Genomic DNA, 14,211 nt, shown 5'->3' on the forward strand with positions numbered 1-14,211 from the left:
TAAGTATATACATTATTGCATTTAACTAATAAAATTATTCATTCACCATCTTCATAGGTTTGCGTGAATAAAAGATATATATGACGATCCACGTTGCAAAAGAATCTGCAATATTATTTTTTGCTAAGCGTATTATTCAAATCTTCGCTTAAATAAGCAATACTATTTACTATAATATATATTTTTGAAATTGGTAATCACGTGCAATACACGTGTCAAAAAACTAGTGCCTAGTATAAATGCAGGATGAGGTAGAGAGTTTAGCAGACCTCCATATTAGATATTCGTTGCACACTCGACATAGTATTTGGTGAGCTTCAGCTAATAGATGTCTAGTAATCTTTAATTGTACTTATAATTATAGTTTGAACATGTCCCGACAATTTAACATTATATAGTTATAGATTGTATTATATGCTTAATGTACATTATAAACTTGTATAACATTATACAGTAATCTCACGTGTCGTTTACGTTAGCGCTAGTAGGCCACTACTGTTTCTTATTTAGAATTTTTTATCAATTTTTTTATTTACATTGATTCATAAAATCACTTACATAGCATAAGTAACTGTAATTTGATCAGCTCATTCGATTAATCACATATTAGCCGCTCATATTAGTAACTGCATGTAATTTCTTTTTCAGGTTACAAATACTAATATCATACTCATATTTTGTGGTATATTTATGGTTTTATTGGAACTAGTGTACACTATATATTCATTTTGATATATTTGGTTAAGTGTAATTTTTTTTTCCCTTCTTTTCATTTAATATAAATTAGTTGTTGGGGTGCTTAACGATGAGTAAGATGAGATTATATGGGGCATAAAATAGGTTAAGGATTACGAGAAGTGAAGTTGCTTACCTCAATGCGATTATACAACTGCATAATGAAATCTTCATGTTCTTCGCTGATGGTTGAATATCCCTGCAACACAACACAACACAACAGAAGACAAAATGAGATTATTGTATGTTGTTGAAGACAATTACGATGGAGATGGAAGAAAAAAAGACAACCTGAAGATTAGTAAAAAGAGAGCAGATATGACGAAGTTTGCCAAAGGCGATGATGATGGCACAGCTGAAGTAGGTGGTTAATGTGATGAAGAAATATGGAATATTATTCTTCACCATTTCTTCAACTAATTAATTAGGACGAAATGCAAAGTTATTAACATTTTAAACCTGCATATATAGTTGACTTTTTTTAATACGTACATTTTACTCTTTTGCACATCACTGCCTGACATGACAACTCATTTACTATTTAATACACACATCACATGCATATATATTAAGCAACAACAACCATGCATATTACAGACTAGACCTCTCTCTATTTTTTCTTCTCAACTACGTTATTTTGCCGGACCCGAGAAGGCATATTCCATCTAGTCCCTGGCCCCGGAGCTTCACAAACTTATCATCTTTTAAATTAATTTTGTTTTTTCATGGAAATTGTGGCCTAAATTAAACTATCCTTATCTATCCAAGCCTTATTCAATTTATATGAATTTAGAGTTTTTCATTCAATTTTTGGTTCGCCACGCACAAGTTTTGTAGGAACTAAGTTATGCGGCATAATTAAGTTGTCTAATATTTCAAGAATCTATTATAGTGTTCATAAATTGAAGTTGTTTTTTTGGGGCTTATTATCTTTATTTGTTTTAGAGATCTTTATTTTGACAGTTATTGCAGGATGATAGAGTATTCTAACCCGAATTCAACACTGTCACCGAATCTTGTAGATAAATAAATCTTCAAGCTCAACTCACCACACGAGAAAAAAAGACTCCTTTTATCAAGTGCATAAAGCTGCGCCACTTCTTCCCCTTCTATAGCCACTTCTCTGATTCTCAAACTCAACTTCTACAAATGGTGATGAAGAACCTTCACCATCTTTTGGCATCAAGTTATGTGCTGCCACCACTTCTACAACCAATTTTTCTTTACCATTGTTCATAAAGGAAAAAAAAAAACGGAGAGAAAAGAGACACATAGGAAAACAGAGGAATAAGATTATACAGTTGACAGTGTTGAATTTGGGTTAAAAGATCTGGGTTACGGCTTACGGGTGGGGCTTTTAGGTGGGTATTTTGTTTTTTTTTAATTAGTTTAATTAATTATTAGGATAGCCAATAGAGAATAGCGACACGTCATAAATGAATTTGCTAAGTGAAGTTATTATTTAGGCTGTTAAAGATGAAGGGCAAAATAAAGCCAAAAGGTTGACATCACAAGGACATTTTAGGCCCGAAAGGTAGAAGAGGGGTAAATTTGTACCACTTCGCATAGTTGAGGGATATTTTAGGCCCTTTTCTGTTAATTAAGGACAATAGATCAATTGCCGCTAAATATGTATTTTTAGCGGCAATTAGCACTCTTTATATATATCCCTAAAGCCTTTAGCAACATTAGATCTAATGACACTTAACTAATGCTGGTAAAGACTTTAACACTATTTATTAATTTGCTTATTTATTACCGCTAAAAGTTATTTTTGTTGTAGTGAAAAATCAAAGTGGTGTGATAGACTCATAGGTTCATCTCCCTCTAAAAGATGTACCTTGTCCTCAATGCATCAAAAATACAATAAAGCTCTAGGGTATACCGGTGAAGCCTAGCCTTTCGAGTCTGGCACTTGCGTTGAGGAATTAGTCGCCCTAGTAGCCTCAGTAGTGGTGTCGGTGGTGACCAGCACACACACAATGATGCCTCAAAAGGAATCTACACAACAAATAGTGAAGTAATAGGAGTTTCACGACCCAAAAGTTTAAAAAATAATAATTTTTTTGGTTTTATTTTAATTTAAATAGTGTACTATTTTTTTCTTTATCTTTGGCCTTTAGTTTTAAATTCATATATTTTAGTTATAACTTTATTATTTTGAGCGTCGCAAGTATTTGTATAATTTTTTTTAATTACTTTGAATAAGAAAATTAACTATTAATGAAGAAAAATATTTTAATCATGTACATCTCAATGGGACTCTTCGCATTAGATTTGTGAGAGAAGGAGGACAAATTAAACAAAGTATTCATTAGGTAATATTTCTTACATAAAAAATAGCATATTAACAAAATTAAACCATTTATCATTCGATACTTTTTCCTTACAAAATTGGCTCGTGTTCTTTTTTCTTTTCTTTTTATCGGATGTCCACTGCAGCTGCTTCTTCCTCATTGCTGCTTCTGTTAGCTGCTTTTGCTTCTTCGTCTTCTTTGCTGTTGTTGATCCTTCTTCTCTTTTATTTTCTTAAAAAATTAAAAATAAAAATCGACGTACCGCAAAGGTGAATCGTTTTGAGTGAATTATATATCAAAACACTTGAAACATCGAGTGAATTTCATATCCAAAAATCTATGACTATTTAGAGGTGCCTTTAAGTTAATTGAGATTGAATTTTCAATGTATACTTCATGTATAATTAAGTTATATTCAACATTTTGCATGTATCATAATTTATAGTCAATGTATAGCTCTATATTGTATATTCCGTGTATACTTTTATGACTTCTATAGTCAATGTATGTGTCCTATGACTTTTGGCCATTTTTTATGTAAATAAAATATAATTATATTTATTGTAAACTAATTACTTTATTGTATATACTTGAAACTGTGAATGAGAGCAAAAATTTTAAATTATTTAATCAATACCACTTAAAGTTTATCAATATTAATAATACATAACAATTTATCCTATGATTATCAGCTTGGTGGAGACTAGCTACAACAAAAAGGCTACTAAAGTTTGGCATACAGAAGCATTTTGAATGAATTAGCATGGGGTAATAAATGGCAAGTAAGAGTAATGATACTGAAGCAATAATCAATTGTCTTTGTAATGTTGGTCTATATTTTATGGAGAGAAAGAAATACTACCAAATTTCAATCTATATCGTATCAATGTGACAAGGAGATTATCCAATTCATTCATGTTAGAGGAAGGGACCTACAAAAGTGGAAGGTTTACCCCAAGTCCACTCTATGATTTTCGTATGTAGTTTCAGTTTTGACTAGGATGTTTGTTGTGGTAGAAGCTTCACAAGTAGGTGGTCAACACTTACTTGATTTTCTGATTTTAAAAGTGAATGCATCAATGTGAGCTTCAATGCGAATACCCAAAAAAAATCAAAATTTAAAAAGAAAATACACGCCTTAAAGATTTACAACACAATATCCGATACCTGACTGCATTATAATTTTTACTATAAGAAACAAAAGCTACTAATGGGAAAATTTTAGTACCATATCCAAAATTACCTTTCTCATCTCGTTAAGTACTGAGTATTTACATTGCTGAAGCACAGAGGAGCACTTTGAGATAGGAAAACGTCCATAAGAACAAGCTCAATAAATCAATCATGCTCCTAGAAAAACAAATTTCACCAAGATCACAAGGCATGCAAACATGAGACCACCTTCATGTAACCACTCTTTACGCTCCACCTTAAAGCAACTTCTACCCAAACAAGACTTGTTCTTTAAGAAACTCTCAATTACTGCTTACACGGTTAAACACACAAGTCAAATAATTTCAGCAAGGCTAGCAGAAATTTTATGATATCAAGATGCAAGTGCAACTTCAGAATGGGATTCCTGATTTATACTTCCACTAAGCAAAGGACTCTTCTGAAACTCATTTCTCAACTGTCCACAAGCAGCACTTGCATCAAGTCCCCTTGTTTGACGTACACTAGCAGTTACTTTACGAGATTCAAGAGCAGAGACAAATGCAAAAACCTGTGCCAAAAAAATAAAAAGTGAATGCATCAATGAAAGATAAACTCAGATGGAGTGTTTAGAAAGACAAATGAGGAACCCATCAGCAAAGGATTGGCCATTGAAGATATTAGATGAAGCGTACAGATTTTTTGGATGGACGCTTATACTCCGAACCATCTATTGGATTGAATGGTATTAAGTTAACATGATGGCCACGACCCCATTCATGAAGCAATTCTGCCAGTTCAATTGCATGTTTGACGGAATCATTCACTCCAGCTGCAGAAAAGTAAAAATTGAAAGGTCACATCCTTGGCATATGTTTTCCGGAGTAAGGGAACTGGGAGAGTCTATAACAAAGGAAAAGAAAAAAAATTCACTGAACACCTAGAAGCGTATATTCAAAGGAAACCCTTCTTCTAGTTTCCAGGAAGTAGTCCCTGCAATCCTTCATTATTGCATTCAAAGGGTAGGACTTTGCACTTGGTACAATCTTTTCCCGAAGACTCTGATTTGGAGCATGTAAGCTGATGTACAACAGTAAAACAAAGTAGAAATCAGGAACTCTAGATAGCTAAGAACAAATTACCAGGAAACAAAAGAATGTATGTGTTATAACATGCAGTATCTTCGCAGCTCTATGTAGGTCAATTTTAGAGTCCTTGAGATAACTTGGTGTTCCCGAAAATAAAATAGAGAGAGATAACTTGGTATAAAGTCCCGTTAAAGAGATGAAAACTAATCACACCATGAGACATCAAGTTCCGCCATCAATCTATTTTGCCAGATGAAAAAGACCCATTAATGGTAAAAAAAGAAATGCTCCCAGGCATGAGTCCCAAGATACTCTCTTTCCTCCTTTAGAAAGATAACAAAACTTCCCTTTTCCGGTGCCCTTAACGGAATTTGAGGTTGTTCTTACACTTGATAATGTGGCTAAGAGAGGGATATCTCTCTGCTCAAGATACTTTTTGTGTGGAAGGGATGCTAAGACAGTCAACCACTGTTTCTACACCGTCTTATCACTAATCAGTCGTTGAAGACTATTTTTATCAATCTCAAAGGCATTTCATGGACAATGCCTAGAAAGATTGTTGACACTCTTTTCAGATAGGAGAAAGCTAGAGTTGGGGCAAGAGATAGGGATAGATGGATGATTACATGTATTTGATGGACGATTTGGAAGGAAAGGAATGTTAGATGTTTTGGGAATAGGAGTAGAATATACAGAATGTTAAGCTCCATTGTAGATTGTTATTTTGTTTCTGGTGTACAAAGGCTTTTGCTGATGATACTGCAACAATTCTAGATGTTTTGGTGTCAGTAAAGGTTTGTAGTATCAGTCTTGTAAATTTTTTAATCTTCCTCTTGTAAATATGGTTTTCAAGTACTGCCTAAGTACTGAAATTAACAGAAATTGTTACCAGATTCAAGAAAGAAAAATAAAAGCATCAAGTTCCACCAATATTTGAAATGTCCAGTTTAAATTCCTTGCCTAAACCTTTGAATTTGGACATAATCACTCTCTAAATTTACCAAATCTGGTGTTAGTAATCAGTTGTAAGAAAACAAGATGCAGGACACAATCTCAGTACACCTTGCTTTGTTACATTTTGTCAAATTCTATTGGCCACACATCTCTGCAATTAAGTGGGTTATCAACTGTCTTGCTACTAAAATGTGTTTGCGTCATGGTTCTTAAGCTAAAGTCGTCACTAGAGATTCAATGGCACACCATATTCGTGTGTTCCCAATGTAGGTTCAAATTTAGTCCACATGTGGAGTAGAACAATTCCCAAAAGAAAAATAAAGAGGCACACATCAGGAGGATAGGAGGACATTATGGACAAGAGGGAGTTGCTCGGATGGTAAGCACCCCTCACTCACAAGCGTAAGGTTGTGAGTTTGAGCTACCAAGCGAGCAAAAAGGTGGGAGCTCCTGGGAGGGGTTAAAAAAGGACATTATGAGAAGGGGCACAAGAAAATCTCTATGCCGTAAAGTAAGGGCCCACAATAATCTTTTTATATGCACATATAGAGAGGGCTCAGAGTATTCCATACAACATAAATATTTCATGAAGGAAATAAGCACCCACATCACTATTATAGCAGTGCAAAAATGGTCTGAATCTCGTGGACACAGCTAGAAGTTAATATTGAACAAGCCAGAATTATCTGCAACCAAACATGTATTGTTCAGCTATCATACGCAAGATAAGTGTGGCCAAACCAAATTCAAAAGTAAATATGTTTATATACCTTTTTATATTTATCCTTTTTTTATTGATACATTTCTTCCCTTTTATTGCATTTTGTTTGTGTTGTTGGGAGGAGGGTTTGAGGAAGTAGACAGAGAAACTACTACCTGAGAGCCAGCGTAGACTGAAGTTTGTAAGATGCAAGCTTCTTTATGGTGTTTGGAACTCCAACGGTTGAAATTGTAATCATCCTTTGCCCAATCAGAATATCCTTATAAGAAAACAAATAATTCAAATTTCATACAACACAGCTTTTAAGAAGTCTAGCTATGAAATAACATGTAGCGATATGCTGCTTTCATACAGAACTTAAAGGCCAATTATATGGAAAATATTAATTTTAGTAATTTCCAATCCCAGCATTTTTGCATCAATTCCTGGCAGACTGTCCAATGCCTTAGTATTATTTCATCAAGTTCAATTTACATTTAAAGGGAAACATTTCTCTAGCACAAACAATAGATCTCTCAAATGACTTGCATATTTGAGATAGGTTAAAATTGGGTCTGACTCACACCTCAAAAGCTAACTTGAAGGGAGGAGGATTCCCCAAGTATTATAAGGAGACCACACATCTCATTAACCACTGAGTGGACTTTTTCATTCTTTAACACCCAACTCACACCTAAGTTGCACGGACACTTCACTTTCAATGCTGCACACGTGTCGGATTCTCCAAAAATACACTACTTTTGGAGAATCCGACACGCACCAATTGACATTTTTGAAGAGTCCGAGCAACATAGACTCACACCCAGGGCTGGACATCTGGTGCATGGAAAAGTTTAATTTGGGGGCCCAACATCAAGTGAGATGGGTCCTGCTCTCATAACATGTTGAAATTGGCCTTGGGCCTAACACACACCTCAAAAAATAGCTTGAAGGGAAGAGGATTGCCCAAGCCTTGGACTTTTTCATTTTTTAACAAGATACTTTTACTCTGTGAAAGGGTGTAAGTACCAAGTCCCCTAATATTTCAAAGGTGAATATTGATCAAAAGCTACTCAAGAAGCAGCTTGCAATGCAATGACATGCATGTTTAAGCAATTGAAACAGCATATAATTTCAGAATCTATCAATGTTCATGAAGGAAACAAAACTTATGGAGCCTTTTATCCAAAGAAAAAACATATAAAATAAATACTTTCAGAAAAAGGATTGAAAATACTAATAGTTCAACATGTCAGACTTGATGGAGGAACTGACATGAACAAAGAAAGTCATATCACAGATGCTACCAGACCTTATTCAGGCAACGGTGTGCTTCAAGGACTTCTTTCATGTTCAACATTGGCTCACCCATACCCATAAACACAACGTTTGTCACTCTCTGCTTGAATAGCTCTTCTATTGCCAAGACCTGCACCAGGTAATTACAAATAAAAATGGTCCCCACAAGTTTGTGCCACAAAGACATACCATGTTCTTGAATTTGGCATCCACCACAAAACAAAAAACAACACAAGCCCAACAACACAATCCTCTCGAGGGTGATCAAGTGTACAGATCAGAACCATGACTGATTAAGCTAAAGAGTTAAATATGATGCTTTACATGTTAGCAACTATGGTCTGTGAATAGGTCATCTACATCTCTATTTTGAATGATAAAGCAAAAATGGACAGAAAATCTATTGAAAATCCCACAATGTAACGTTCATAGCTACAGAGAAGAAAGTATGAAGACGTCGCTATATTAGGGACAAAAATATTAGCATAATAGAGATGCAAAGAGAACCTGCTCAACGATTTCATGGCTCTTAAGGTTCCTTGAGAATCCTCCCTTGCCAGTCGCACAGAACGAACAGCGCAACGGGCAGCCCACCTGATTAGCACAAAAATGAATGACCATGGTGGCAGAATAATGATTAAAACCACATAGGTTTTTAATAGTTAGTGCAGAGAGCATATGTTTAATCCATGACCACAATGAATTACCTGAGACGAAACACATGCTGTCAAGCGAAATGAACCATCATTATCTTTAACTGGAATTCCAACAGTCTCGACCAGTCGGTTATCATCGAGTTTTATTAGCAACTGAAGTTTATTTGCAGGAATCGTAAGATAGTGAAAGAGGGGAAAGATGGGCAAGAAAGAGAAGTGTACTGCACAAAAGAATTTAACCTTCTAAAACATAACTATAACTAAAATAAAAAAATCGTAGGATAGACTTGCCTAAGAATATCAAGACAAATAAAATAGAAACAGTCTTAGTGCACAACCACAACTTGTATATAGCATGTGACGTAAGTCCATTTTCTGAGTCGTACAAGTTGCTCTCCTTCACTAGCTAGATGTGAACACAACATCCTTCTATGTTAACAGAGTTATGTCACCCAAAAGACAGAAACAGGGTCTGCCAGTAATGTCCATAACAAATTTAGCTGGTGATTTTTAACATCTTCATTCCTTCAAACGAAGGAAGGGAAAGTAGCTTTTGAATATTCAGAACACCAACATACATTACATATATACTTTGGTTATCAGATTTCATATGCATTAGTATCTCCATTTCCGAGGTAGATTCAAGCCAACTCAACAGTGTTGGTCATATAATTGGCTGGACTAACCTTGAACAAAATGGGTAACCCGAACCAAGGGACCAGATCTTGGTCAGAAGCCCACAAGTTAGAGATTCAAGTCAACTCAACAGTGTTGGTCATATAATTGGCTGGACTCACCTTGAACAAAATGGGTAACCCGAACCAAGGGACCAGATCTTGGTCAGAAGCCCACAAGTTAGAAGGCAAAAGTGATGTGCATCAATCAAAGGAGGTTCATGGTATTGTTTGAACGAAGGCTCACACAAAGACATGTCTGTTGTGCAACAAACTGTCAAACCAGGCATTCTCAGGTTCCCTAAGTGGTACTGTTCCCACATGCTTAGTTCTCTCCATAGGATAAGACACAAGTTTTGCTTTATCAGGATTATTTTGCTTTGGGTAATTATAGTGAGGTGAGAAAGCAATATATAGCACATAAGCAGTGTATGTTGTAATGACCTCCAGGTCATTGGTCATTTCGTGTATGTTGTAATGACCTCCACGTCACCTCTGTGTATGTTGTAATGACCTCCAGGACATAAGCAGTGTATGATGACTTAAAACGAAGTTTGGGGGTGGGACCCACTTTTTGCTGAGATGACCTCATATAGGAATTTCGACTGCTCCATTGAGTCCGGAATATCAAATTTGGTAGGATTGCATATCTCGTTTGCGTGCACAGGGTTCCGAACAAATTCAGAACACCCCGTCGGAGATTTGGACTTGCCAAATATCAGTTGATATGCATCAGCGACCACCATTCAAGATTCAGGGTTTGGCCTTGTCTCTCCAATCACCCTTGATGATAAGCTTTGCGTCTCTTCTTGATTGGAATTTGAACAGGAAAAGAAAATCATTCATATCATACAACTTGTAAATTGGGGGTTCCTTTCCACGTTTGGCATGCCCATCTCCTCACATCATTTCGCGTAGGGGCCTCTTCACCACCAGTGAATCTTTCCACCAAGCATCTGTGTAATAGAGCATTTTCCTCCTGTGTGCTTTCCTTTTTTTCAATCCGCTGAATCCATTTACTTTTTGCAATCACCTCTTTGTTATTTCCGTTTCTAATAAAGGGTTTATTTAGTTGGGCTCTTGGTGTGATAGTTACACCTATTGTACTTGATTTTTCATTAATAAACAACTCTATTTTGTTAGCAAGTCTCCCCCACTCTTCATTGAATTTGTTTTTTGGAATAATAATAATTGACCTGCTATGGCCTTTGACTGCAATGAGTGAAATAAATCTACCATATATATTTAACTTTTGTGTGCAATAAATGTAGGTAGAAATATCTCTACATCTCCACGATTTAAAGCTCTTCCCTTTGTTGACAAAAGCTTCACAAAATCTCTTGCTTAGACATATAAGTGCATTTTTGCTCAAAATCATCCTTCTCATTGAGAATCTAGTACTCTCCACCCATTCAAATCATTCATGTTTTCCATCTCGGAGAAAGAAAAAGATGGAGGAGAAGAGAGAGAGAATATGAAAAGTCGCAAACACTAATGGTGAAAGACCACTGGAGAGGAATTCAAAAGCCCTGAGGGGGCTTCGAAAATTTTGTTCGGGAACCCTGGGAGCATTGCTTTAGCTAATCCATTGTAATTACAAACATATATTTATAAAAGGTGAGGATATGCGATTTATCAATGTCGCGCCTTAGGATATAGCGCGGTATCTTGTTTATGAGTTGTGGTTTGCTCGTTTCATAAGATTGTATAAGAATTGGAAAAAATTTTATACTTTTCACAACTTATACGGTTTCATATTTACGAGAAAAAATACGACTTAAGAAATCTAAATTGTATGTCCAAACAAAACTTGAACTTCAAATCAATCTGATTTGAAATCATGATTTCATATCGCATCTCCAAAATAGGCCCTTAGCATGAGGGGTAAACTCTAGTTCTACTAGCTCCTTAGCACCAGAACAAAAATTCATGATGTCTCTTCCAGAAGGCAACCATTGTGCTAATAAGAATATTATCGGTCATTCAAAAATAAGAATCCCCTATGGGGTGTTTGGTACCACCATTAACCACCATGTCAACATTCAACTAGTCAGTAAAAATCAAAATCAATTTTACACAATAAATAGTTGTCTTCAAAACGCCAACACGCAGACATATCAGTTCTAACTTCTAAAGATATGAACAACTCCTCCCACCATATAGACAGTACACATACTAAAATCACTTTCTACTCTACTCTTGATCGAAGAAGTCATACGACACTAACTATAGTTTTTGGTTGATACTTCTCCATCCATTTACAATGAGGTTAAGCCACTAATTTGTATATTTATTCTAGGGCTAGTAGGGTATTTGAGCAGAGTAGGTTTAACGTTGGATAGTGCATGGCAGGACAGATTCACAATATTATGCAATCCATTGACAAGAAAATCAACTTCCACTGAAGGATCAAAAGGAAGGTTGAAAAGCCAGTGTTATTAGAAATCATCACTACATCACTTGAAGGGACAGAGAATGCAAAGCAGGAGCTCTCATAGGTGAAACTAGTCCTTATGAGAACAGCATACTTCAAAAAATGAGGCTTAGACTGCTTCAACAAAAAATGATCAGTTCTTAGAATTTGAATTTTAAAAATGGAAAAACTAAACAAGGGGAAAAATATGACCCTTTGGCATGTAGATACTAGTTATCCTCCTCACATACGCATCAACATTTCATTGCCCTCGTCTTTTTCTTCTTTGTAACCCCTCTTCTTCTACTACTGTTTCTCTGCTTTCTTTGGATTTTCTTCTTTTTGTTTTATTCTTCAGACAACTTCCAACTTTGGTTCTTGTAATTTTTCATACACACAAACTATTGCTACTTCTCTTTGGAGAGTTCTCTATTGCTTATTTCTTCTACTCTCTTTAGTTCAATAACTAAAGTGATTAAATATAGGTCAAATACTGCAGCTTGATTTTCTAATAGTTGACTAGCCAAATATAAGAATTAATATTGTGATTGAAACTATCTTTCTTTCATTAATTTTGTGATTGAAGTTATCTTTCTTTGGTCTTAGTGAATTTATATTCTAAATTAGAATTGTTTCATTAGAATTAATATTGTCATTACTGTATATTGGATGCTGAAATTAGCAGCTTTGTAGCAATCTTTCTTTGGTCTTAGTGAATTTATATTCTAAATTAGAATTGTTTCATTAGAATTAATACTGTCATTACTGTATATTGGATGCTGAAATTAGCAGCTTTGTAGCAACTTGATGTTATAACATATATTTGGAACTTCTTGTGTTTTTGGAAAATGTGCACCTTTCTTCGAAGACGAGTGCACTTTTATTCATGGTTTTCACTCGAAGTCCCCTAGCTCTATCTTTTTTGTGCTTTTGGCTTTTCAAACTGCAAAAGGTCAGTACTCCATGGTATTACGGAGGCACCAGACATATACAAAATGGAGACACCGCGTGCCAAAACGCATTATGATCAGTCAACCAAAGTTAGCACGCAAGAAAGTTTATTACCCAAAGATATCTATAGCATCATAATTCTAAATGCAAACGGTGACAAAACTACTACACTAGCACACAGCATAACCAAAATATAAGCATTTAACAATGTTCACCTTAGTGGTCCCATCAGCTGCAGTGACTGCTTTATGAATTGGGGACCTCCCAACCCTCCATCCTGCTTCCTGTAAATCGTTCCTAAATTCCAATGGCACTATCCAAAAAATAGTAGTAATTACAAAATGAAAGAGCAAGCATAAAAATTAAAAAGACTATGGCATAAAATAAACAAAACTATAGATAGATTTCCAACACAAAGAAAAACTCACGCTGGCTAAATTCCTGAATTTCCTTGACCTTTCTCTTGTAGAGGAGATGATATAGTTGCTTACCTCTAAAACTTTTCTATGCACATTAAACAAAGTAATTAATTACTACTTGTTAATGAATGGCAATAAATTGTTGGGCTAAACAAACCTGACCAAAGTCGAGGGCAAGTTGCTGAAGTTGCTCCTCAGACAAGCCAAGGAGGAGGCGCGACTCCATTTGAGAAGCCTTCTTGAGTGAGGGTACTGTGACGGTGCTGGAGATGGTTGTAAAAGTGCGAGACCGTAAAGCCCGTGCGAAGGAAACTGAGCAGCCGGACTGAAGGGCACCCATCGCCATTTCAGAGCTCTATATTTTTGAGGATAAACCCTCAACCCAAAAAAAATGGTAGCCGAGTTAAAACCTCTCAGCTCTCAAAAGCCAAAGATTACTCAAAAAGACAAAAGGAAAAAGAAAGAAACTGAGAAAATTAACAAAAAGGGCTCTCAAGTGGTGTTATTTTTGTTTGAGAAAATACATAATTATCCCATTAAATTAAGACATGTTTTGCAAAAGACACTTCAACTTTGTGGGTCCTAATACCCTCTTAAACAATTTTAAAGTGTTGTAAATAATCACGCACAAGTTATTATCTGTCAGGTGTTAATTTTAATTTTTAATCTTTAGTTTCATTTTGTTTTTTTCTTATTTTATTAACTTCATTTTCTTTTTCTTTTTCTGTTTCTTCTTCTTTCTTCATTACCCTCCTCTGCTCTTCATCAGTCCTTCTAGCTGCCATCACCAAAAATCCTCTACGTAGCCGCCATCTTCGTCAATCTTTCGGATAGTCTTTATCACGTAACTATTATAATACCATCTCCACCATT

General features: G+C 35.5%; 1 protein-coding gene across 1 annotated transcript; it reads right to left on the reverse strand.

The window, feature by feature from the left end:
• Positions 1–4,264: 4,264 nt before the first annotated feature.
• Positions 4,265–13,730, reverse strand: LOC125810286 (uncharacterized). Its single transcript, XM_049489793.1, has 10 exons — positions 13,496–13,730; positions 13,348–13,423; positions 13,135–13,232; positions 8,933–9,034; positions 8,733–8,819; positions 8,239–8,355; positions 7,103–7,206; positions 5,125–5,264; positions 4,880–5,016; positions 4,265–4,755 (listed from the first exon to the last, which is right to left on the reverse strand). Exons 1-10 carry the CDS (start codon positions 13,682–13,684, stop codon positions 4,579–4,581), a joined length of 1,227 nt encoding a protein of 408 aa, XP_049345750.1. The 5' UTR covers positions 13,685–13,730; the 3' UTR covers positions 4,265–4,578.
• Between the last annotated feature and the right edge of the window lie 481 nt (positions 13,731–14,211).

Source organism: Solanum verrucosum, unplaced genomic scaffold (genome assembly GCF_900185275.1).
Source record: "Solanum verrucosum unplaced genomic scaffold, falcon-dt-bn FXZP01000038.1, whole genome shotgun sequence".
Taxonomy (NCBI): Eukaryota; Viridiplantae; Streptophyta; class Magnoliopsida; order Solanales; family Solanaceae; genus Solanum; species Solanum verrucosum.